This window comes from Lupinus angustifolius, chromosome LG17 (genome assembly GCF_001865875.1).
Source record: "Lupinus angustifolius cultivar Tanjil chromosome LG17, LupAngTanjil_v1.0, whole genome shotgun sequence".
Taxonomy (NCBI): Eukaryota; Viridiplantae; Streptophyta; class Magnoliopsida; order Fabales; family Fabaceae; genus Lupinus; species Lupinus angustifolius.
In genome coordinates, this window is record NC_032025.1 from 3,811,667 (window position 1) to 3,839,261 (window position 27,595).

Genomic DNA, 27,595 nt, shown 5'->3' on the forward strand with positions numbered 1-27,595 from the left:
CTTTTTGCAAGACGCTAAATAAAATTATGCAGTAATATAAAATGACTGTTCAACACTTATCTCGAAAATAAAAGATGATTTCTTTATTGAATACTACTAAATTTCAATTCGGTCTTCAAAAGAAAAATCACCACAAAATTAGCCCTTGAAAAATGGCCACATAGGTCCTCAAGTAGAACAGTGGTGGTAAGATTTGAGGGTTCAATTATTTTTTTGGTGTCTTTTTAAATGAAAAAATATAAAAGCATCTGGCTAAGGGAAAAGGGAAAATAAAAGATTCAACCTAATTTTGCTCACTAATTGGTATTAAAAGTTTTCAAACATCCCACAGGCCACGACATTGCAGGGTTTAGAAAGCTTAGCAAAAGCATTTTCTTAAAAATAATCTACCCAACAAACACAGCCTAATGATAATGAATTACTGCCAAAACAACCAAATGATCAAGGCAAACACAAGCACAAATTAAACCATGAAACTGGAATAACAGTTCACAAAAATTTAAAAGATAAAAGGAACAATGTTTATCATTAAGCACGTTCATAATGAGTCTAATTATGAGGAAACATTGTCTTGCAGGAACTATAATATGGATTGACAAAAAAACTGGGAATTCTCAGAGTCATCACTTCTTCTCTTCCTTTTCGGCATCAGCAGCCCTCTTCAATCTGGCACCATGATGGCGCTTGTTTGTGCGTTCAAGGCGGAGCTTGTAATAAGCCTTAAATGCCTTCAACTCATCCGTAACCTTCACAAGCTCCACAGTTGGCTTCTCGGTAGTGATTGGCAGATATGATCCCTGGACTTGGGTAGCATTTGCAAGTTCCTCAGGAGTCGAATCACCAGCCTGCAAAAAACAAAGGGACCAGATGAAGGTCAAACACATTTTCATTTTCACCTTTATATAGCAGGAACCATGATATTAAAATTACGAAAAATCCCCTCGAAGTAAGATGCATGTTGCACATTTTGTATTACCTTGACCTTGCGTGCACGTCTTGGGAACACAACCAATTTGGCCTTGTATGTTTTCAGCCTCTGGGCGTTAGCTTGCAGACTTTCCAAAGATCGGTTCTTGCGTCGGTGATCAACAGCAATTCCAATAGTTGGAGCAAGCCTTTTGGGAATACCAGCAGCCTATGATATCATTCCACAAAAATAAGGTATAAATGAACTAAAAAACAGAAGCAAGTAACAATAAAATTCAAAGAAATAAGACAATAATTCCTCATAAAAAACAATGCAAAATTTCAAATTAATGCATGAGAGGATTTTTAGCATCGTTCAGCATCTTCAAGCTAAATATCTCCACAAACAACATATTCATTCTTATTTGGGTCTCATATTATTTTATAATTTATTACAACTCACCATGAAATAAAAACATCTAATTTTGGGTCTCACAGCATCTAACTTTTCCCACAAAATCTACCCCTCTCTCCTCCCTTTTCCTTGGTTAAGAACAATCAAGAATTGTTCTTGTTTAAGAACAAAAGTAAGAAAACAAGAACGACAAAATGGAGAACAGAGTAAGAATGTTCTTATTCCGTTAAGAACAATGCTAAGAACAACCATTGTGGTTGCTCTAAATGAACAAAAAACATAGACATATAATGCACATGTAAAAACAAAAAATCCAATGAAATAGCTTATTAATTCTGAGTGGAGCATCAGCAAAAAACACAGATCACTGTGTTCTCACGTAGCAAGAACCTAGCCATGAATGATATTTGTGGAGTTTAGAATCCCAAGCACAACAACTAGGACCAATTATTTTTCTCACACTCTATCAAATACAAGGAATTAGTTTACCTTCAGTTCTTCAAGAGAAAATCCTCTTCCGGCTTTGACCTTCATGTTGTATTTCAAAGTTTGGCCATGAACAACAGGTCTAAGAGGTCCAGCTGTAGGCCTGGGGAAAATCTTGACAGCCTTCTTCTGGCGAGCTGACCATCAATACAAATATATGCGTCAATCGAAAACCTTCAACATAATAAATACTACAATCAACATTACAGCAAAAAAAAGTGAATTAAATTACCTAACCGTCTTCTGGTTTTCCTTGCTGGTTGATTGAACCATGTCTTAACATAGTTTTGCCAATGCTTACGGAAGTGTCCGTTGGGGATAACATTATTATGCTTAACCATTGCTTAACTAAAAGTGAAAACCACATTTAAAATTAAAATTAAAGAGTACAGAACGAACAAAAGATAATATATCCCTAACAGATAACCACAAAACCAATCCATGTACTGATCTAGCTCTAAAAAATTCTCACTGAAATGAAACAGCATACAACATTATAATGTTCCAAACGGGACAAGGATCCAGTTTAAAACGAAAATTATTGTTTGAAAATATATTAATCTTACAAAAACATAAAATGAACACCATATAAAATTCAAAAATATATATAATGGTTATCTCCATTGAAACAAAATTAAGCACAAGATCTAAAGGCACATATATGGCAGAGTAACATGTATATATTTCAATGTGATAAAAAGCAAACATGAAAAATCATGGAAAACTAACAGCGTAAACATGGCATGAAATGAAGATGCGAATCGAAGATAGAAGAGAAAATGTTAAAGGTACCTGCAATTGTTGACACGCGATAGCACCTCGTTGCAGAGAAGGAGCATAAGCTACTACGGCTAGGGTTAGTGACAGTTTTAAAGGAAACCATGAAACATATACTCATATATGAACGGCTCAGATTTCATCTTATTTCTAGGTTTTATTCTTATTGGGCTTCACATTTTGGGCTTTACATACTGGGCTATTTGAAGAAGATACAGTAGTTTATTTGTTTATTAGAGATTTCTCACATCACATTGTATTGATGTTCCGATAATACCCTTGCTACATTTATCTTAAAACTTTTAATATCCCACACCCTATTCACTTTATCCAAAACCCCACCATGTTTGAAGGGTCTCACTCTTTCTTTCATAAAAGCTTATGTTTGGAGATAACAGTAGTATATAACTTAGTGATTTATACATTTAGTTAAAGGACAATAATTGAATGGTGACAAAGGTAAAGGTTGTGTTTTAATGATTTTTTTTAAAGTATGTGTTCTATTAGTAGATCTTCAATATGTTAGTTAAACTGTGAAAGAAACTAATCTTAAAGGCTTCTTCAAAAAAAATTATTTAGAGGCGAAGCTGAACTTAAATATTTTTCAATTCAATTTACTTCGATTCCACTAATTTTAATGTTTAAATCGAATCACTCACTTCATATATATAGTATAAAATTAAGACTTGAATATATATGTACTGTGAGAATAAATTTATTACATAATTTATTATTCATTTACATTATTTAAAAAATCAGATCATAATTAAATATAAAGAATCTATTATATATTGGCAATACATATATTTTTGTTTATAATTAACTAGTGTGTACAGGCACGAACTGCTGATCAATATTATATGGAACTACGTATTCAATTTTTATATATTTTATTTTTAGAATTAGAATGTATTTGTTATAATTTTTATGTATTTATGATAATGTTCAATTTAATGTGAAAGATATAATTAATTAATGTGTTGATGATATTTATTTATGATTATATGGTCTTTTTGTAAAAATTAAATAATGTGAATGGCAAAATAGGAAATAGAAATTACACCATGGTGGAAGTTACACCATGTTTTGCATTTATATATAGTATAGATATAGATATAGATATAGAAGTATAGATAGAGTTTAATATATGTGGATTGTTAGTGTAATTTTTTTACACTTATAATATATTATTCATTGTTGATTTAGATTACATATGAATGATGAATTGATAGCTTAAAGACACATTGTCAATGTATATATATTAAATTCAAATTAATATACGAAAATTATAGTTATGTATACCAAAGAAAACATAAATCAGATTTATTGTAAGCAATACTTACTAAAAGAGACAATCATTCAATCACATATCTCAAAACAGTATAATTAGTTATGGAAAAAGGTGAGGAATAAAAAAACATTCATCATATTTATTTGTTGATCCAAAGTGCATAGTAGGTGAAATCAACATATTTATTTATTTATTTTACGATTATAGAATTATCTTTTGAATATAGATTGGTGCGAATAGAGGCTGGGCCTTCATCCTCTTCTCCACAACCATGAATTCTCTCTCAATCTCTTCTCATTCTCACACTTCAACTTCTCTTCCTTCCAACTCTCTAATCCGAACCCTTTTCTCAAAATCACATCTTTCCTCCTTCAACCCCAACCCCAAAACCCCATCTCCTAAACCCAGATGCTACATCGCCACATCCTCCAAAAATTCAACCTTTTTGCCCCAATCTCCAAGACCCACTATCACTTTTCACCCTTCTTCGTCTCAGGCACCGGGCACTGCCGTGAGAGGCGGTGACACCGATGCCATGGGGCTATTGCTGAGGGAGAGGATTGTGTTTTTGGGTAGCAGCATCGATGACTTTGTGGCTGATTCTATTATTAGTCAGTTGCTGCTTTTGGATGCACAAGACCCCACTAAGGATATCAGGCTTTTTATTAATTCCACTGGTGGCTCTCTCAGGTTACTGAATTTTCCTTTTCTATGATTTCTTATGTGTTTTTTTGATAGGGTTTATGGTGATGGTGATGATGAGTGTGTTTGATTTGATTAGATGGATTAGGAAGAGAGGTTTAAAGGGTAGGGAAAGAAACAGGACAAAAGGACCTTTATAGGTTTTAACATTGTTGTTGTTAGATTTTTCAGGGAAATAAGTGTAGGTGTGAACTCGATTGATTGGTTTATAAATTCCTTGGTTTGAGCTATTTTGTTCTATAAGATATGTTTCTGGTGATTACTTACATGATTGGTAGCAAATGTATCTGGTAAGGTGGGTCAGGAAAGAAGATTAATGTGTAGGAAAGGGAAGAGATGGAAAAAAGGACCTTTGTAGCTGTTTACATTATGCTCATTGCCTCATTGGAATTTCCTGAAAGATTAGAACAAATGTGGACTTTGGTGGGTGGTTTATGACTTCCTTAAGTTATTTTGGTGTTTAAATTTTGCTTCTATTGAGTACATGGTGTTACCAGGATACTTGATTGGTGGAAAATGTATATGATAAGATGGATTAGGAAGAGAAGATAAATCAGATGGAAAAGAAACAGAAATAGGGACCTTTTGTAATTTTTTTACATTCTTGGGATTAAGATTTTCAGAAAAGCAAGAATGTAAGGAGATTTTGGTTTTACTTTCTGTTTCTAGTGATTACACGGTTAGATACATGATTAGTGGTACTATATGGAAGTTGGGAGTCTGAATGAAGTAACATGAAACATTTTGGGGCTGTTTGAGAGATTGTTTTTGGAGGGGAAGGGAGGGAAGGTAAGTCTATGGGACCCTCTAACAAGTGTATTTCATGAATCCAAAGCTAGGATACGTGGTTGGTGATACAATTTGGGACATGGTTTTTGGAGGGGAAAGGTAAGACTTTGGGCTCCTTGGTTGTGTGATATGTTCTATTATTTGGTGCCTATAGTTGGAGAGGAATGCTAAAATTTTCAAGGATAACTATTTGCATTGGCATATTGTGTATGATAGTGTGATTTTCTTAGCTTCATTTTGGTCCTAAGCCAATGATTACTTCAAAGGAGTAATGGAAAGAGTTTGAAGACCACCACCTAGATGAAGACTTTACTACTCAGTTTTCTTTTCTTTTTGTTTACTTTATGTTTTTTTACTCTTTCTCCAAGTTAGTATAGAGCTGAGGCCATATCTTATTTATGTCATTGATTTTAACAAGAGCTCATTGCTGATTTGCTGTTATTATTTTGCTTACTCTTTTGGACTGGTTTATTTATGCTGATTACACCAAGACGTATGTATATGTCCTCTTTCACGTTTTTAAGGTAGTGTGAGCACATTGGTGCTTCATGTTGTTAGACAGCTAGGAAACTTAAATGAAAGTTAGGATTTGCTTGGAGTCATGTGCCTCTGATGTCTTATTTTTGTTAAATCATTATTGGTTAGTAATATTTTCTGCATGGTGTGTTTTTCCTTACATGTTTTTGTCCTGTTTGATGCTTTACATCCTTTTTTGCAACTGATTCGCCTTCCTTGTTACTATCTATTTAGTGGTACACTGGCTATCTATGACGCAGTACAGCTTGTGAGGGCTGATGTTTCCACAATTGCACTCGGCATCGCAGCATCAACAGCTTCCATTATCCTTGGTGGTGGCACCAAAGGCAAGCGCCTTGCTATGCCCAATACTCGTATCATGATTCATCAACCTCTCGGAGGGGCTAGTGGACAAGCTATAGATGTAGAAATTCAGGCCAAGGAAGTTATGCACAACAAGAATAACATCACCAGTATTATATCAGGTTTCACTGGTCGCTCATTTGAACAAGTCCAGAAAGATATCGATAGGGATAAATATATGTCTCCAATTGAAGCAGTTGAGTATGGAATTATCGATGGCGTAATTGATAGAGATAGCATTATTCCTCTTATGCCAGTACCAGAAAAGGTGAAGTCAACACTGAATTATGAAGAAATAAGTAAAGACCCCTTGAAATTCTTAACCCCGGAAATCCCTGATGATGAGATATACTAGCTTTAAATTATTGACAGTCGTGTGCTCATGTTTAAGCTTACCTTAGAGTGCTTGCTGAGTACAACATTTTGGCTACTGTCACAAACAGTGAAATGTAGGATTGTTTTGTATCTGTCGTAACAAATTATTTTATTTTGTTGTTAAGAATTGTGATACTGTGATGGAAAATTTGTTGGTTATGTTGATTGTTTCTAAATTATGTTTATAAAGCTTTTAATGTTGTGCTTTCATCTTAACTATAACACTGACTCCTTGTACTTTGCACATAATGGTCCATGCTTTTTCAAGTGCAAAATGTCATTAAAAGAAACTGATGCGTCACATCGGTAACATAATAACAAAAATAAAGAGAAAAGATTCACTTACTCCTCCCCATCTTAGCCATCAATTCTACGGAAATCTAATTGTTTGAATTAGTGAGTAGATTTAAATCATTAGATATCCATATAATTGATGACTAAGATGAAGAATAAGTTTAAATGAAATACGTGGATCCTACTCAAAAATAAAAACCATTCCCTTTCTTCAGCACCAAGCATTCCCTCTTTCTTTCTTTCTTTTTTTTTTTTTCTAATGTAGCGATACTGAGCTCTTTTTGGAATAAAGGAAAAAACGGAAATTATTAAATATAGGAAATCTACTTAAAAGTAAATTTAAAAAAACTTATTTCACATGTTAATCATCAATCATAGGGAAACTTAATGGTTCGAATTTGTGAGTATATCCCATTAAATTTTCCTAAAATTGATGGTTAAGATGTGAAGTAAAATATTTCCTCTCACTATTAAAAGACAGAGATATATAACAGAGAGAGAAAGAGATGATACATATGTAAATATAACATGGCATAGAACATGAAGAACGTGTATAGTCTGAATTTTTTTGTTAGACATGGATGGATGTATAGCAACTGCTTGGTTCACTTCATTTTGAGTTCACACTCAATGCTTGCCTATTACATTTATTTTGATTTTTTTCTTTATAAGATGAGCATTTGCATGTGAAAGAATTATGCACCCATGTGAAAATGAGAGAATGAGTCCAAGTACTTGGTAAGAAGTTTTGTGGACTATAGTCATCTCTTTCGAATTCATTGTATTAACTCTTATTGGTAGATCATATATTTAGTGTTGACAAACAAATATTAGTGTTCACACCTCTATGTATTTTAAGGAAAAACATTTTATTTCACCTATGTGGTCAATTGGTAACAATCAAAACTCAAAAGTTCAAATTTTAAATTGATTTTTATTAAAAAGTTTTGTATAAGCCAAATAAAAAAAGGGTTGAGATCTATGAGTAATATTAATATCTCTTCAACCCAAAATGTTGGCATCCCTTGTTAAAGACACGTATGAGTGGACCACCAATACTATGTATACTTTACAAGAAGCAACCCTCGACATATTGTCACATACAACATTACGATAATGATTTAGATCCATAACAATTACTCTTACATAAGTAATGTTGTTGTAAAGAAGTAGGGTATTGTGGGGGCATAATGATGATGGTTTATTAATTAAACATGTACTTGAATGTGAAAACCACGTTCACCTATATTTGCAACTTCAAATTTATTCCATATCTACTCACTCATTGTGAATATTATTATTTTGGATGGCTTTGTGATGGATTTGAAATGTGACTTTTAGTAAGATTGAATTGCATTTATACCTATATATGGACTAAAGAAGTAAGAATAATTAAAATGGACATTAAAAAGATAAAAAAATGGATGTGACTTTTTTAAATGATTACCTGACATTAAGTAATTTTTAATCTTAACCAGTTCATATATGATTGTATAAATCCATATTTTTGTTCTCAAATATATGAAAACTAGAGTCATATTTATACATATATGAAGTGAATCAAGAACAACGAGAAATGAAAATAATTAATATAAATTGTTTGTTTTTATTAGAATCATTTTTATTTAAAGATAAATGTATATTAACTAACTTTTAATTTTTATCATTTATGTATACTTGAATAGTCCAAATTCATTGTACTCAAAATTATTATTATTATTATTATATATATGATATGATATGATGAATGTTTTTGCTTGAGTTAATCTCACATGTATATATGTTATTTATATATTTGTTCAGAATTAAAATCTAGAACGTTTTATATATATATTGTTTAATAAGATACTATCGTAGGCATGATAAACGAAAAAGAAAAGGACTTATAAGATAATAATGTGAGGAAAGGACTATCAATAATAAAGATATGAAAGTAACGTTTAAAAAAGATATTAATTCTCCACATGATTTGCCCTCAAACTAGTTGAGAAGAAATAAGAGTCCAATAGCATATGCAAATCTTGACACATGACATGAGAAGAAAAAATCAACAATCCTCACTTTATTTATTTTTAATAAAATAATATCAAAAGGTTTCAAACACTATTTCCTCCTAATTCAATAATGAAGGGTCCACTATGTAGAAAATCCAAACCCACTTCTAGAAAACTATCCACCTTACCATAAACCATGACTCTCTCTGTCTCTAAATATTTATATTTTTATGTTTCAAACTAATCAAATTCTACTAAATAATATAAAAATTTATTTTTTGATTTTTTTTTTAAGTATATGTCAATTTTCAATTAATTTAGAATACAATAAAACATAAAAAGTGAGACAAATAATTTTCATTCAGTTATAACTTATGATTCAGAATTAGCATATATCATGAGCACCAAGAGTAGTCTCATAAAACTAAAGTCACTCCAAGTCACTTTAGTTTTTGAGAGTGTGACCTACTTCTTCCTCTTTTTTAAAGTTTCTTTTAGTTTTTTTTTATTAAAACAGCAAAAATATTTAGTTTTGTTATATTCTTGATATTTCAATATCTGAAGTACATGACCCACCTCATTTGGCGTTTTAGTACACTATCCCATCACATCTCCACTCCTTACTCGGTTCTACTTATATTATTGCTTTTGATATTGTTAAAATATATATGTTTTATGTTTTAATCGATTAATAATATGGTTAATCGTTTATTTAGTTAGTTGTTTCAGTTAGTCAAGCTGAATTTTGTTTGTGATTTTTTCTCTTTTAGTATAAAAGGTTATTCTTATACCTTTGTAATAACTATGATAATAATAATGAGAAATGTTATATTTCAATAGAATTTCGATTCTCCATTCCTTTCTCATTCATTCTTTAAAAAAAGTTTGTTAATTTCTTTCTCATTCATACATAGCTCTACTATTTTAACGGATGTTCATTGCTTGAGTTTGTGTTCATTACTTTCCAAAGACATAAGCCAAACTACTATATGGAAAATTAACAAAACATTAGGCAATTATCCGGTAGCGTGGTGGAATTGGGGTAGTTCAACTTCAACTACGGATCAAGTATTGTGCCAAATTATATGTTATAGTCAAACCAAGGAAGTAAAAGCACAAATCCTAGTTTACATTGAGTAGAAATTAAAAAGCTATCAAAAACAAAGGAACAAGAGATTAATTCTTGTTGAGAAGTATCGCCTACCTCATTATCTCAGGAATGATTTAAATACATGTTGGACTACACATCTCATTGTCAATTGGTTTTGAGACGAAACTTTAACATGGTATCAGAGCTAAAACCCAACTTCTTTCCGGGAAGTAAGTCCCACATCGCCTCATTATCTCAGAAATGGTTTAAATACGTGTTGGACTACTCATCTCATTGTCAATTGGTTTTAAGATGTAACCTTAATAATTCTTTACCTATAAAGTTATGAAAATATTTGTTAAGAGAAAATAATACTGCACCCATCCAGTAATAAATTGAGCAATTAGAAAAATATAAATGCCAAAAGTGAATGTCAAACAGCACAGAATTTATTGCCCTAGTCAGTTTTAGTATCTGGCATTTACTCTATTCACAATCCACGCTCTTTTCAGCAGATTCTTCTTTAAATGTAACATACAAGAAAGTACATGTATTTACAGCAAATAAATAAAAGAGAATAATGTATCTCTTTATATAAGGAGATAACTTATCTCCTATAGTCAGTAAAAATATGACATGTGTGCTATTTTGTTTATTTTTTAAAATATTTTTATTGAAAATGATGAACATGACAGATGTTTTCACTGACAGGAGGAGATACTCCATTCCCTACATAAAAAGCCAATTACCGAATGAAGGAATAAAGTAATCATTAAAAACATATGTAGATGTCGGTGATGGAATCTTATGCTTGTTTTTTACGATTCCCTTTTGTAATATTAAAATAGGAACCTCTTTCCTAATATAGTAGAACACTGTATTAGTAATACAAAAAACTATATCCGTTAGTGTATTTATTAAAGATAGATTAGATGATATTTCTGAAAGATGACAGTCAGTTAGGAAGTTAGAAATTAGTTAGGTAAGTTTTTGTTAGTTATTTAATTTACAAGCTTTTTTTTTCTTTTCTCTTGTATAAATAAGTCATATTGGCTCACTTCTTATCTATTCAATTTAATGATAGTAATGATAAATGTTACATTTCAATTGAGGTTTTGATTATATATTCTTTATCTTTTTCTTCTTTATTCCTTATTCATATTTTCTTTCTCATTCATGTATGGCTCCTACTATTTTAACATGATAGCGTAATTATTCGATCGCTTCTTCTTTCTCATTCATGTATGGCTCCTACTATTTTAACATGATAGCGTAATTATTTGATCGCTTCTGCTTTGAACGCATCAAAGTTGTGGAATCTTGCTCTACGAAGTCTCCTCAATTTACCTTATCTACAAACATAATGAATTTTTTTTTCTTGGTTCATGTAAGAACCAAAGAATCATTCAAACTCCATCAATTCACTCATCACCACTACCAAACTTCACAAAACCATCAAGAAAACCACCAAGAATGCTAATTATTCTCTCTCAATTTTGTATGCAGTAAAGAGATGCAGCTATCGGTACTCAAGCTTCTGAATTTCAGTGACCAAGACATATGGCCCTGAATTCTTCATTATCACATTCTTCATCGAACTTCAAATTCAGATCAAAGGAGCTTGTTTTTGGTCAATAATTCTTTTCAAGTACATAAGGTAGTTTCTTGATATCCTCAAGCTCTTCAAGAATGAGGTATCATGATCAATTTATCCTATACGAGATTACATTATTTTCTTATTCTTCATCATTTATCCATATTTCTTATTCATCATTGAAGTAACTCATTAGGATCAAAATTCTGATATATTCTCTCTCCTTTATCATCAATGGTTGGTTCGCTTCTGTCCATGATGGTTAAGCTCATATATAATTTTTGTTATGTATGGTTAAGCATTAGAGGGGCAACTTCTGTCCACAGTAGTTAAACAAATATATAATTTCTGCTATGAATGGTTAAGCGTTTGACAATATAGCTTCTGCCATGGGTGGTTAAACATTGTTATTACTTCAAATCAAGTTTCAAATCAATTTCAAGCTGGAGAGTGAAAATTTTCAAATCACCAACTTGAGGGAATATTAAAGATACATTAGAGAATATTTTTGGAAGATGATAGTTGGTTAGGAAGTTATGAATTAGCTAATTAGGTTTGTGTTAGTTATTTGACTTACAAACTTTTTTTTTTCTCTTGTATAAATAAGTCATAATGACCACTTCTTATCCATTTAATTTAATGATAATAATGAAAAATGTTACACTTTAATGGAGGCTTTAATTCTCTATTCTTTATCTTTTTCTTCCTTCTTTCTCATTCATTTTTTATTTCTCATTCATGCATACTATTTTAAAAATATTTAAACAAATTATACTAAAAGTGCAAACTATATTAGTAACATACGAGAATGTAAAGACAGTGTACTATTTATCATTCATCTCTATTATTTTTATCTAAGAGTCAATACTAATTGAAAATGAATGGTGAATGATAAAACGACAATGCAAAAAAATCTTACCCTAACAATACATACTTAATTTTCTCGAGATCAGGAAAATATTTAATCAGCTTAGGAAATTTGAAGTTACTATGGACAAATTGATTAGGGCCGAAAACTGTTGACTTATAATTGTGTATAGTGATCTAACAAGGACTTTAGACTTTTGCTCAAGATTAAGTAGTGCTTTTCAAGTAACATTTCAATTGGGATGCCACCACTTGGCCACTAAGTATAGTTCTATATTCTACGCGGTATTGGGTTTTCTAGAGAAGGGTACATTATTCTCTCATTGTTTAATAACAATAGATATTTAAGTTATGGCCATAAATATACACTGAACATAGCAATATAAAACATAAAGCCAATAAATTATGTAAGCTTTTTGATAATTTACTCTTACGCAATTGAAGTTCTCTTTCTTTTTTGAAAAATGTTATTACTCTTTCAGTTAAGTTTTATCTGTGTGTTAAGGTTATTGTATAGGAATTAAGAAAATGCTTAAAAGGTTTTTCTTTTAAGTAAAGTAATCTCTAGTGCTCAAATTTTTTCTATTAAACTATTGCTTAAATTAAGTTTGTAAAAATTATTATTTTTGGATTTTTATGTTTAAACATGTTAATCTAAAATTGCTTTTTAGGACTAAAACTATTAGTGGATAAAGCCCTAAACATATATCAATTAGAAACCATTATTCTTGAAAATTAGAAACCTTCAAGCACACAAAAAAATGCAAAATTTTCTTTATTCAAAATTTTAATCATTGTCATATATAGAATAGTTAGATTGATGTAATAGTTCAGAAAAATAGGTAATAGTAGGTACCGATAAGTGATTTTGAGGAGTTCGGGGTTCACTGATGACAAAGAAGAAAAATTGCGGTTCATACAAAAAATGGCAATAATTCAACAAAGTGAATAAAAATTCTGTTTTATTTTCTTTCCTAATTTTTAAGCTTTGTTATTCCACTTGTTCCCCCGGTTTGTTATTAGTTAATAAAAAATACAATGAAAGCATCATGTTTTGATGAACATGAACATAAAGTACATATAAAGAAAGACTATGATAGAATTGTTAAAGGAATAGGTTGTTTATGGATGTCAGTGAAATTATTACTCAAATGGAGGAAGGGTCATGGACAGCCAATAAGCAGCACCGTCAAGGACAAGGTTTAATTAATAACCAGACATGTAACAATTCACTCTACTATGTATGAACAGAGAAACAAATGCCACACAATAATAAATAAAATAAAATATTTATTTTGGTTTTTCACCTGTATTTTCGTATTGGAGGCAATCTTGTTTGAGCTGAAAACATCCACAGGTATATGAGGCTAATTCTCGCTGATATTTTTTCCATCCACAAGACTCGAACCTGAAACTTTGCTTAAAGGGATCAAACATATACCACTTTAACAGTAAATAAAATACAATATGTCATAACATTTTAATCATAAAATTTAATTTTTACCATTCAAAACATCAAAACAAATAAATATTTATCACTTCTCCATTTCTCTCGGTTGAATCTATCCATCATCTTTGCCCCAATTTTTGTTAGTTATTTTTCTACTAAGTATTTTTTACCGGACGAGGAACTAATCTCTTTCAGGACTCACTCCCTCAATAAATATCGCTCACACAAATCGAACAATCAACCTTAAGTATCTTAGACCAACGTCTATTTGATCTATTTTTTTAGTTTAATTACCGGCTAGTTTAATATTATTACATTTTACATGCACCACTTATATATTATTTTTGGTATAGATATACACACCTGGTAAGATAATCCGACTTGAATCCTAAATTAGCAGTAAATCCACACGCGTTCGGTGGTCACTAATGCTGCATTAATTCTTAATATCATTTCCTTTTCACATGTCACTCAAAAACAAATAATACCAGTTAATTATACGGATCATTAATAGTTTGAGTAACTATGGTTAATTCTGAATATTTAATCATATCGAAAGATATTATTCAATCTGATATAATTTACACGAACAATACAAAAAAAGCTGTAAGAAAAAAATCTCTAAACCAATTTACATTAACAAACTTTTATTAACTTTCAAATTTGTGTCGGCAGAAAACTGGTTTGAGTCTTTGAGATTTGAGTTCTGTCAACTTTTGTAGCACGCCATTTCTTAGATCCAATCTAAACTTATTTTGGCATCTAATGAAACATTATTATATTTTTATTTTCCAAACACTAATAAGTGCTTTTTTCTTCGTATGTTACTATTATTATTTATTACTACCAATTTACTATCATTGAAAAACATGCATAATTGAAGAGAGAAGAAAAAAAGATAGAAGACCCAAAAACATGGGACAGTTTAGCGATGTAGATGGCGAGGAAATAGTTATATAAATGGTTGAGCTATCTTTAGTTTAACCTCACAAACACAACCATTCCTCACATTGCATGGTTCTCTTCATTTTCTCACTTCCATCACACCCTTATTACCCTCTTCTTATTCTTTCAACTTTCAACCACATTCATACAGGTTAAGGGTACGTACCCTCTCTTTGTTCCTATCTTACTTTTTTATATCATTATTTTTTGCTTTCTTGCTTCTATCTGATCTTTTTGGATTTGTTTTGCTTCAAAGATCTTATTATTGCTTCTGTGTTTTCTCTGTTTGTTTTTTGGGTTCTATTTGTTATGTTTTGGATTCCCTCAAAAGCTTGTTATGGTGACTGTGGAGTGCTCATTCGCTGTGTTATCTTCCAACATTTCCACTTTTTACCATTTTCCATTCAAACTCAACATGGGGTTTCAAGTTTATTAAAAAAAATCTTCCATTTTCTGTTGAAAAAAATGGTTCGTTGACTTTGTTCTATGATTTATTCATGCTTTGAATCACATTCTATGGTATTGTCTTGCATTTGCTCCTTTAGATGCGAATGTAAAACATAGACACATGCAGCTTCATAGCCATTGGTCGGTGAAGAAAGTTAAGAACAAAAGACAGCTAAGTTGATTTGAAATCACTGTCAAAAGAATGATGGGTACTTTTCTTACATGTCAAGGAACCAGATCACAGTACTAAGTGATGCAAATTTCCCTTCTTCATCAATGGCAAATATATCATGGCTGTGAGATCTAGCGGTCCCTTTTGCCTTTTTGAGTCAATAATGGGTTGGAATGGTCCTCACTAGCATGGCTAGGAGGACCAGTTTTTGTTGGGCCCCAGTATCATGTGAAGATCATAAATGCTGTCTCTCAAAAAATGTAAAGTAGAGTGTAATGGTAGTATTAGATTCCATTCTATTTATGCTTCATACACACACTCACATACATATACTACCTCATATCTATTTACTTTTCACTTTGTGATATATAAAAATCATTAATCTTTATACATGTATATGTGTGTGTCCATTTTTACCAGCTAGAATAAACAATCAACTTATTTTCTCTTTACCATTTTTTAACTTCTCATAATTAGATCCGTCATTGGAATTTGTGTCTTGTCAGGTAGATCTGCTTGGGTAACTGTGCTGGTAGTTTTCACTATTGATGTGTGATGTGTTGCAATTAATAATCAACATTTTTTATTGTCTTTTCTTGGTCATTGATTGCTAATAATGCTAATATTCACATTCTAACACACAACTCATCTTAACACATACTTCATATATGATGTGATCTGAATCTTGGTGGTGAGCATCAGACATTTTCCTTGATTTTTGCTTGTTCTTGTTTTTGTCGGCAATACGAATTATGTGATCTAAAAATGTGGTGATCCTAATCCTAAGTTTGCTTCTTTAGTTAGCTGGTGGAACTGGAACTAGGAGGGTATGATAATTCAGATTAAGTAATATAATTTTCTTAAGTTGAATGAGGCCACTAATCTAGATTCTAGACCTTAGTTCTTTGGTCAAATTCTTATTGTATAGGGTGGTTAGAGACTTAGAGTGGCTCTTTTAAGTACAAGGTGTCATTTTTCTTGAGGATTTCCTATGACTGAAGAGTAATGATGATATGTAACACTTAATGTTATTATTATCATATTAGAAACTGCTAAGTTTTTTGGTGAAGATTGATAGGCTTATTCTCAAAACTTAAAAAGATTGTGTATAGTGAAGGAAGTGGCGTAGTTGCATTCACTGAAGTTGAGTATGCTGCATTATTGCAGATAGATAGTTAAATATTTCTTGGATCATGAAGCATAAAGATGGAAAACCGATCAACCTGCCAAACAAGCACAGGAATGTCACTGTGGCAATCACAGTTATTGTTCTATGTGGTATAGCCTTCTATCTGGGTGGAATGCAATGTAGTTCTCAGAATGGTGGGCTTGTGACAAATATCGTTGAGAAGGCCCTTGATCTTCCTAAGCAATCAGGTTCTCTGCAAGTTAGACCCATCAATTTCCCTGAATGCAGCACTGACTTACAAGACTACACCCCGTGCACGGATCCGAAGGTAATAATAGTAGTACTACATTACTGATAGGGTAGGATTTGTAGGAAGAAAGTTCCTTTATTGATTGAGAATGCATGGTTTTACAGAGATGGAGAAAGTACGGAACTTATCGGCTTACTTTGTTGGAAAGGCATTGCCCTCCACTTTCTGAGAGGAAAGAATGCTTAGTTCCTCCACCAGATGGATATAAGCCTCCAATCAGATGGCCAAAGAGTAGAGATGAATGTTGGTACAGGTATAATAACATTTCATGAATCAACTCTCGTTAAGCTATTAGGCGAAGAAAGACACATGAATGATAAACGAAATTTATTATATCTCAAACATAATATATGCTTTGAGTTGAACAATAAAAAGTTTGATTATGATCTAACATGATGTATGCTTTATGATCAGGAATGTGCCATATGATTGGATCAACAATGAGAAGTCTAATCAGCATTGGTTGAGAAAGGAAGGGGAGAAGTTCCTCTTTCCCGGTGGAGGTACCATGTTTCCCAATGGTGTTGGTGAATATGTTGATCTAATGGTAGATTTGATCCCGGAAATGAAAGATGGGACTGTGAGAACTGCCATTGATACTGGTTGTGGGGTGAGTTTTTCAAATAGCAATGCAAATTGTTGCAGTTCTTAGCATTCCTTCTTAAACATCATTTACTAGTTCACCTAAACCTGTTCTTTTCTGAATGCAATGTGAACATATTTTACTGCTTGGTGAATTCTGTTGCAAATTTCAATCATATAGTAGTCAAGAGAATTAATCCACATGACTGATTTTATTTTAGGTTGCTAGTTGGGGCGGCGACTTGTTGGATCGTGGGATTCTAACAATTTCTCTTGCTCCAAGAGACAACCATGAAGCTCAGGTTCAATTTGCTCTGGAGCGTGGTATCCCGGCAATGCTTGGAGTTATTTCTACACAGAGACTTCCATACCCATCAAACTCCTTCGATATGGCTCATTGCTCTAGATGCCTTATCCCATGGACAGAATTCGGTAATTACTCTTTAGATTATGAATTTTAGCAATTAAACATAATTTGTTCCACCTTGAAGCTGCTTAAGCTTGGTGTTTTAGACATTTGTTGTAAATGGCATAGGACTCTTTCTAGCCTGGATTATAACTAGTTCCATTGAGTATCTAGTTTTGTCAAATCTTGCTTTGCAATTTTTCACTACTTTGCCTTAAATTCATATAAAGCTAGCAGTGTTTGAGTTTTCTTCCCTCGGCCTGTTATTGTGAGAAAATCTTGTAACTAAGGTTCCACATTTAGTTCATGCTGTCAATTTCAATCTAGTTAGTTGATGAATATTTGAGTAGGTTAGTAGTTAGACATATATGTAATCAGTTAATAGTTAGTTAGTCACTATCACTAGTCTATATAAGCCATGTATTATATACTTAACACCTGTCAGTAAAATTTCGGTTTGCAAGTTCTCTCATTTCAATTTTCTCTACTATGTTTTCCAAAATTTTGTTAATAGTTTTGCTAATCTCATTTTGATTTTAGGTGGAATTTATCTTCATGAAATACACCGTATTCTTCGTCCTGGAGGATTTTGGATTTTGTCTGGTCCACCAGTCAACTACGAGCGCAGGTGGCGTGGATGGAACACAACTATTGAAGAGCAAAGATCAGATTATGAGAAGTTACAGGATGTGCTCACTTCAATGTGCTTCAAATTGTACAATAAAAAGGATGACATTGCAGTATGGCAAAAGTCTAAAGATAATAACTGCTATGATAAGCTTCCAAGTGAAACCTACCCACCAAAATGTGATGACAGCTTTGAACCAGATGCAGGATGGTACGTTCCACTTCGTACTTGTGTCGTGGTTCCAGAAGCGAAGTACAAGAAATCTGCTCTCACATACATGCCTAAGTGGCCTGAACGGTTGCTCGCCACCCCGGAACGGATTTCAGCAATTCATGGTGCTAGTTCTAGTACCTTCAATCATGATAACAGCAAGTGGAAAAAGCGTGTTCAGCACTACAAGAAGTTGCTTCCTGAACTTGGAACTGAAAAGGTTAGAAATGTAATGGACATGAATACACTGTATGGAGGCTTTGCTGCAGCATTGATCAATGATCCATTATGGGTCATGAATGTGGTATCCGCCTATGGAACTAATTCACTCCCCGTGGTTTATGATCGAGGACTTATCGGAACCTACCATGACTGGTAACTTTCAAATGATAAATATGAAATATAATCTTCTCTTTAATGTATTTGTCTTATATCATAAGGTCTAGTGTTGATTTGATTTTCATTATTTGATAGGTGTGAGGCTTTTTCAACATATCCTAGAACATATGACCTCTTTCATCTTGATGGACTCTTCACTGATGAAAGCCACAGGTAGTTACTAATCATAAATATGCTTTCACTTTGTTATATAGTCACACTAATTGATTCACTATAAACTTTGTTTCTTGAACCACTTTTGTTATTCATACTATTTCTTTAAATTTTAAAATTTTCATTATACAACATCTAGTTAACACAGTATATTGGTGCTAACCAAATATTTGAACATCATGAACTAGGTGTAAAAATGGTATGAGAAAATGATATACAAACACCATTTTGATTTTTTATTATATTATCAGATTTCTCTAACAATGGTTGTAACTTGGCAGGTGTGAAATGAAGTATGTGTTGCTTGAAATGGACAGAATACTAAGACCTGGTGGGCATGCTATCATTCGAGAGTCGACTTATTTCGTCGATGCCATTGCAACCATAGCCAAGGGTATGAGATGGGGATGCCGTAAAGAAAACACAGAGTATGGTGTTGAGAAAGAGAAGATATTGATATGCCAAAAGAAGCTAGGGAACTCATCCAAAAAAGGTTCAAGGTGACCAATTCTAGTAGCAAAAGGAAAAAAGATTTCATAGCCACTCTAAAAAAAGATTGCTTCTTTTTATAATATAGACACCAAGAATCAGTGAAGTTCATATTTATCAAATGAAGAATTGGTACCTCAATAATCTGATTTAGTTTAACTTATATAGAAAATTTTCTTATAGATATATTCTTTATATGGCATCAACTGTATCAGGTACCCCTTTTATCTAATTTTTGTTGTGTAATATCCAAGTGAATTCATGTGAAGAAATGAAGTTCAAAATCCACAGAAAGCTTCTGATATTCTATTTATATATGAACTGGAATTCTTTACAAGAGAATAACAACTTTTTTGTCTTCATATTCAACTGCATAACTTTGTAAAGTAAGTTTAGAACAATTTTAAGGATCTAACTTATTAATAAAATTAGAAAAGTAGTGAAGACAAACTAAATTCAATTGATCATGAAGGTTACTAAACTACATATTCTCTAAAATTACAACTACTTTGCCTTCTTAATACATAGTTTACATCAAATTTCATGCAACCTTATTCAGAAGGATCATAAAGAAGATCTATTTGATTGATGAAGAAGCAATTTGTTATCCACTGCATATTGTTTATAAATGAAACAAGGCATCCATGAATTCCTTAATGTTTTTATGAGAACTTCCACCTTCACCAACAGCTCCAACAGCCAAAGTCTTCCATTGAAACACATTACTCTTCACTTCTTTGCCTCTATCACTATCCATTATTTCCCATATACAATGCTTCAATACTTCTCTTGTCACAATTTTTCTCTCATCAACTTTAGCCCTTATTCCTATTTTCCAAACATCTGCAATAAACTTTGCATTAGTGTATTGGTCTGACCATTGTGGCATTGCAATCATTGGAACTCCTAAGCTCAAAGATTCCAAACTAGAGTTCCAACCACAATGTGTTACAAAGCAACTTATAGCCTCATGAGCTAGAATTTTCAGTTGGGAGCACCATGCAACTACTAAGCCCTTCTCTGATTTCAATTCAAAGTCTTTGGGTAGTTTAGTTTGTTCAGAGTCTCTAATTGCCCATAAGAAGTAACTTCCACTATCCTTTAAACCATAGGCTAGTTCCTCTAATTGTTCATCACTGATTGCAACCATAGTACCAAAAGAAATGTATACAACTGATACTTTAGGCTTATCATCTAGCCATTTCAAGCATTCTTCATTTGTGAATTGTGCATCACCATAATCTTCATCATTTTCAATTTTCTTGTTTATAAACATAGATGGTATGGATGGTCCTATGGTCCTAAGTTTAGGCCAAATCTTCATTGTCCAATTAATCATCTGCAAGGATCAACCATTACATATCAACAAGATTTATTGAGGGAAAACAATTTTATGGGGCAATGGATTTTTTATTATTTATAGTGAACACCAATGAAATAATAGCCAATGACAGAAAATTATTAATACAATTATTATTATAAAATAAAGAGTAAATACATATTTCATTCTCTCATGTTTTTCGATCTTACCAGTTCGGTTTCTCAGAAATTGAAAAACTAAAAATGGTCTTAAAAAATTTCAAATATGGGTCAAATTAGTCCTTATTATATGTTATAAAACATGCTAAAAAGGACTAATTTGACTTACATTTAAAATTAGTCCTTATCGTTTTGGCTTTTTAAATTCTTGAGGGACCAAACTGATGAGGTCAAAAATCATGAGAAACTGAAATTAATATTTACTCTAAAATAAATATGGAATGGCAATAATTAGTTGAAAAATGTATGAAAATGAAAGAACCAAGCTCTGGCCATGTGTGAGAGATAATTAACATGCAAGACTTTGAGAGGCCTACCTCTTTTTCCAGCTCATAAAGTGTATTGCAGAGAACCCAATCAGCTTTGTAAATATCAGAAAACTGAGCTGACAGAAAATCAAGAATTATTGAATCTTCAGCATAGTTACAGAAAAAAGAAGGCAAGTCCTCAAGTTGAAGTTGTGGTAGTTGAGGAAGGGAAACACCATGTTTTGTGATTGGAACTTGCAACTTTCCTATGTTGAAATGGTAGTATATGCTACTCACAGCTAGAGTTTGAGTCAGAAAAACAGCACCAACTATTCCACACTTCTTTGCAATATCTATACCCCAAGGAAAAAATGAATCATATATAAGACAATCAACATGGTTACCTTTTCTACCAAGTTTTTCAATAAGTTCTTCAAGAGTTTGTTGCCCTACTTGCCAAAATGTATCCATATATTCCTTAAGACTCTTTGCTACACCAACTCTACCATTATCAAACCCATCTGAAATGGTCTCAAATGTAATTGAAGCTGGCAACTTTTGCATGTTCTTGGAGTAAAAAGTTGTAGTAGCTAGTGTTATTTTCACACCTTCATGTTGTAATAACTTTGAGAATTGAAGCATTGGATTAATGTGACCTTGGCCTGGAAAAGCTAGGACTAAACAGTGCACTTTTTTGGCTATGCTTTTTCTCTCCATTGCTTTGATTGTTACACTCTCTTCCTTCTTGTGTGGGTTGGTGAAGAAGAGTCTAACATATAAAGTCACAAATGATGAAATTATGTGATGATAATGTTTGGTGTAACAACCAACCAAATTCTACAAATGGGGTAGTTTTATTTATTTATTATTATTTACCATCAAAGAACTTCAATTCAGATTTGAATATCTTCAATCATTTGTACTTTTATCATATGTTTGTTTGTATCATGTAAGAAGATAAGAATATGCTGGTGGATCAAACATCATCATGTGGATTTTTTACTGTAGAGGCGGCTATACTTTGTCTTCTAGTGAAAAAGCTTATCAGAGAAAAACTACCTATAGTATTTGTAATATCTATTAAATGCGCAAATATTTATACACAATCTGTATATCATTAATCATTTGTATTATTTTTTTGAAGAATTAATAGTAATTACTTTTTACATTATGATTGCATACATCTTTTTCCTTTAAATAAATAGATATGCATGCATCTGCAACCATTCCATCAAAGTATCTAGGGCCTCCAATGCAAATTGTCTAATGATTCAATCTTTAATTAATATTATATCAAGTATATGGCTCCCAGTTATTATTATATCAAATTAACAATAACATTAATTTAATATATTGCTCCTAGTAGTCTCAATTATTTTGATGAGAGCAACACTTATTAGAATGATAGTTACACATCTTGAGAGAGATTAATTTTTTACTCATAGAATAATGATACATTTGGTAGTACAAATAAAATTATGAGTAAATAGGACAGACCCAACCCGTTTAACCAATTTGACTGGATCATGATCAGACCCAAATATGGTTGGGTTAAACCTACACCCAACTTTCCATAATAGAAGATAAAAGAGAGATTAAAGAAGAGGGATTTCAGTAATTGCCAAAACTAGATATGTTTACCAATGATTAGAAGGTTACAATTGCGTATAGGCAATACAGATTAGGCTAGTTACTAATTTTATAAGTGGTACACTCAGTAATACAAGGCCTTATAGTTGTAACTCTTCACATGACAATACCTTTGTAAGGATGTCAGAAATTTGTTCTCATGCTAGAAAATGTTGAACTATCAAACTCTTAAGAAATAATTCCAATTGAATATGTTCCACATGTGAATGTTGGATGGAAGATTTGGTGACTCTTCAATGGTCCTCAAGGGAACTAAAATATCTCAATAAATTATGTCATGAGTCAAATATGGTGGAACACAAATAAAGCCAATGTTCATAATGCTATATAGCTTATGAGATGGCTAAAATGCAAAGACAATAATGGAGACAAAAATAAACTCACTTGGTAAGCAAATGTTTTTACACACACATAAAGGTGTAAATCTAGATTGTACAGATAGTTTTCGTGCAAAAAAAATATGAAATGTGAAATTGAAAGATATAAAAAAGACATGTTGCTCAATGGTCAATGGTTTCACAAAATCCATTGAGAGTAATATTTATGAATAATCAATATATCATCTATCATTCCTTTGAACTACTATTTTTTTTTTAAGAGTCAATTACGATTAAATATAAATAGTTAATAATACACTAATAATATACAAAACTCATACACTTTGATATATTTTTTGTTAACTATCAATGGATATGAATATATATATATATAGTTACTCAGGTTGGAATAATGTGCTATTGTGAGAAATGAGAACACTTAACATATACCATCAGTGGCGGATCTTGACCATAATTTTAGAGGGGGCGGCATTATAATTTATACATAAATAACATATAAAATTATTAAAATATATATAATTTTTTAATGTAAAAATGAGTTATTCTTTCATGTTTAAATTCCTAAGTAACATGATAAAAATATAACATAATAAATCTATGAAGAAATTCCAAATATTCCTAAGCACAAATAAGTTCATTATCTCTTATAAACATTATATGTATTTTAAACTCAGAAGAATCGAGCATAAAGTTAGTTTTTCAATCCTTTCAAATAGAGAATCAAAATAATGTATGCTTGAGATTGATATAAATAATTTTTAAGAGAAAAATATATAAAGATAGAAATAACGAAATTAAGAATATCATACATAGCAATGGAATAACCCAACTAAAATATAAGAAACAAACAAATCATAAGTAATCATGTCATGACTTCATAGCCATATGATAATGTGTCATGAAAAAAGCAATTGAAGAAAACTGATTTATAAAGAGCAAATATGACATTTTTAAGGTGAAAAAAATAAATGGGTTTGAGTTGGAGAGTTATCTAAAACGATATGAGGGGAGGGAAATATGTCATGTGATACTAAAAAGAGTGAAACTTTATAAAGGATGAGAGTTTTGAAGAGAATATTGAATTTTTTTCTTGTCCAATAAGTCGTGTAGAAGTATTATTCTTTGAGAGAATAATATATGCACTAACAATGTATGAATTTTATACTTTTTCACTTCATCACCTAGCATTCATACCCAATCTTTATTAACTCTTTAAAAAAATTAATCTAAATGAATGATGAATGATATAGTGAATGTGTATAAATTTTTACACTAATAATACATAAATATTACACTCTTATCCTGAAGTTTTGTTGTTAAATTTTAAAATATACCAAAAACAATATCTCTATAATATTTTTTTGAAATATTTGAGGGGGGCAACTGCCCCCACCTGTCCTAGAGAAGATCCGCCCCTGTATACCATTGGATATTGATTGAATGGTTAAGATTAAAAAATACACACACATAATTATCATGTGACCAATAACTAATTTTTAATTATAATCATCTCTGATTTGTTATAAGGCCCGAATTTATTGTTTTCACAGTATTCTGGTTGCTCTTGTGTGATGTGATTATTTATTTGCACTTAATTTGTATGATAATAGGTGAAGAGCTTAAGTTAGGGCTAATGAATGCTATTGTAGGCTATATATGAGTGTCCCTCAAGGATTGAAGATGTATGAAATATGTCCCTAGCGTATGATGGAGATATTGGTCCTAGAATACCACATCTTAGTGCAATTGATACACTAATGTATGATGTCGATAACATTTGGTGAAATAATATATCATTTGATGTTGATTTATTAGCAATATATAATTCAAGAAGATAATATAATGGAATTGAAGGGGAAATTTTAAGCATTGCATTAGGCAACTCTAAAATACATTTGGTTTAGAATTTTAGATATGTTATTCAACACATGGGAGGGGATTATAAAGTGCAGAAGATTTTATTTGAAGATAATACATGTATTGTGTAATTGAAAGAAGGGTACATTAAGGAAGAAAAAATAAAACATGTTTTACCAAAGCTTCAAAGCATTGAGGATTTTAACAAGTTCTTGTCTCTCAAGTGATTCTTATAGTTCAAAAGTTTATTATTATATGTTAATAATATGGACACGAATAAAAGTTATGTGCACTAAACTATTTTTAAAAAAATAGAACGATAGAACTTTTTATTAGTACTAATGACAAATTTCATTTTAGAGAAACAATAAAAATAAAACATGAGAAAAAATGTGTGCTCTAATAATGTAAGAGTTTTATATACTATCATTAGTCAATTATCAATTTTCAATCATCATTGACTCTTCAAAAAGTAATACAAATAAATAGTAAATAATATATCCATTATGTATAAATTTTACACCAATAATATATATATTACATTCATAAAATATAGGATAAAAATATAAGTTCCGGAAAAAATAGAATTTTAGATAAAATTATACTATCTTAACTACTAATTTCTCGTATAGTAGTAATAATAGATTTAATAAAAAATTGTTTTTATAAACAAAATAAAGTATTTTCTCATGAGATAATTTATCTTCATATATTCTATTTAGTTAACGTTTGTTTGATATGTCTCTTATTTCTTTTCCTTCAATATATCTTTATTTTAAATTATATTATAAAAAGATAAGACACATGTTAAATATTGAGTGAATATAGGGAGAGTCACATTACTTTATTGAGTTTATTCTCTTTTATAAAATATAAATAATGAGTATGAAATGACATGAGTTTAATGTGCAGTTAAATAGATGTAATAAACCCAAAAGTGATTCTTAAAAATAGAAATTTTGTTTAAAGATTCGTAAATAAATTTTTTGAAAACAAAGCACTGGATATATACAAAAAATATTAAAATTCATTAAATGTTTTCAAGTTTTTATTAAAAAACTATTAAACTTACCTTTTGGTATAAATAATACGAAAAAGTATGTATTAAAGGTGAAATTAAATAGAATATTATAGTGGAAGATGAAACCAATGTTGTAAACTTGAGCCGGACATCAAACTGAAAGAGGTATTGTATTATGTTTAACTGGTTTAACGGTTAAACCGTTTGGTCTGACCGAATGATTTTATACATAATTAATATTTTTTATCTATAGATATATAAGTATACATAAATCTAGTTTTTTATATAATTAATAATCATGTATAATTATATTGAAGTGAAATAACGTCTCTTTATCTACTTTTGGACTAAAGTGAAATAAAAGATTAAAGTAGTATTCCATTTTTTAAATTTTAAGTGAACCGTCTGATTTACTTGCCGGGTTAATCCAGTTTAACCGATTTAACATGGCCGAACCGAAATTTCTCCGGTTCAAAGTGGTCTAATCCTCACTAGGTTAAGATGATAAACTAGAGTCATTTTCAAGTTCGGCCAGCCGTCAAACCGGTTGGACCGTCTAGTACGGTCCGGTTCTCATCATAACACTATATGAAACACACAATTATTATATTTGTTTATACTTATAAAACATAATTTATTGCCAAACCATACATTACATTTTAATAAATGATATAAATAAAAGTATTTATTACATTATTTATTAGTTTTTCAATATTAATGTAATATAATATATATGCTATATATAATCTATTTTTATATCTTCTATATATCTATATATAAAGGTAAAATACGGTGTAACATTCACTATTGATTAATTCCAATTTTTTATTTTACCTTTAACATTATTTTTATTTTTACAAAAAAAATCATATAATCGTAGGTAAGTTGTAACGCCCCGAAAAAAATACTTCTCAAAAACATTGCGGAAAAATGGGTAAATTTTTTTTTGAAATGAGGATGTATAAAATTGTTTCCTTTTACAACCTTCCTTTTTCCGGGAAATCACTTTAAGTAACTCAAATGCGGAAAATCAACTTATCGTTATCGAATGATAACTTAACCTGATTCACAATTTCCTGAATAACACAATACATATAAATGGTTAAGTCATCTTTAGTTCATACAAACTAAATCAACAAAGGCGGAAACTACATCGCCACTAA

At 31.2% G+C, this 27,595-nt stretch overlaps 4 protein-coding genes across 4 annotated transcripts; 2 read left to right on the forward strand and 2 right to left on the reverse strand.

The window, feature by feature from the left end:
• On the reverse strand, window positions 441–2,704 carry LOC109331191 (60S ribosomal protein L13-1). The gene is made up of 5 exons (XM_019565542.1): window positions 2,600–2,704; window positions 2,040–2,155; window positions 1,811–1,944; window positions 977–1,135; window positions 441–845 (listed from the first exon to the last, which is right to left on the reverse strand). The coding sequence occupies exons 2-5, from the start codon at window positions 2,146–2,148 to the stop codon at window positions 624–626; spliced, it is 624 nt and encodes a 207-aa protein (XP_019421087.1). The 5' UTR covers window positions 2,149–2,155; window positions 2,600–2,704; the 3' UTR covers window positions 441–623.
• Window positions 4,145–6,779, forward strand: LOC109331190 (ATP-dependent Clp protease proteolytic subunit 4, chloroplastic-like). The gene is made up of 2 exons (XM_019565540.1): window positions 4,145–4,565; window positions 6,117–6,779. The coding sequence occupies exons 1-2, from the start codon at window positions 4,147–4,149 to the stop codon at window positions 6,598–6,600; spliced, it is 903 nt and encodes a 300-aa protein (XP_019421085.1). The 5' UTR covers window positions 4,145–4,146; the 3' UTR covers window positions 6,601–6,779.
• Window positions 14,796–20,148, forward strand: LOC109331344 (probable methyltransferase PMT21). The gene is made up of 8 exons (XM_019565765.1): window positions 14,796–15,012; window positions 16,641–16,930; window positions 17,017–17,165; window positions 17,327–17,522; window positions 17,716–17,926; window positions 18,441–19,113; window positions 19,213–19,290; window positions 19,572–20,148. The coding sequence occupies exons 2-8, from the start codon at window positions 16,667–16,669 to the stop codon at window positions 19,792–19,794; spliced, it is 1,794 nt and encodes a 597-aa protein (XP_019421310.1). The 5' UTR covers window positions 14,796–15,012; window positions 16,641–16,666; the 3' UTR covers window positions 19,795–20,148.
• Window positions 20,220–22,373, reverse strand: LOC109331345 (UDP-glycosyltransferase 74E1-like). Its single transcript, XM_019565766.1, has 2 exons — window positions 21,636–22,373; window positions 20,220–21,118 (listed from the first exon to the last, which is right to left on the reverse strand). The coding sequence occupies exons 1-2, from the start codon at window positions 22,281–22,283 to the stop codon at window positions 20,402–20,404; spliced, it is 1,365 nt and encodes a 454-aa protein (XP_019421311.1). The 5' UTR covers window positions 22,284–22,373; the 3' UTR covers window positions 20,220–20,401.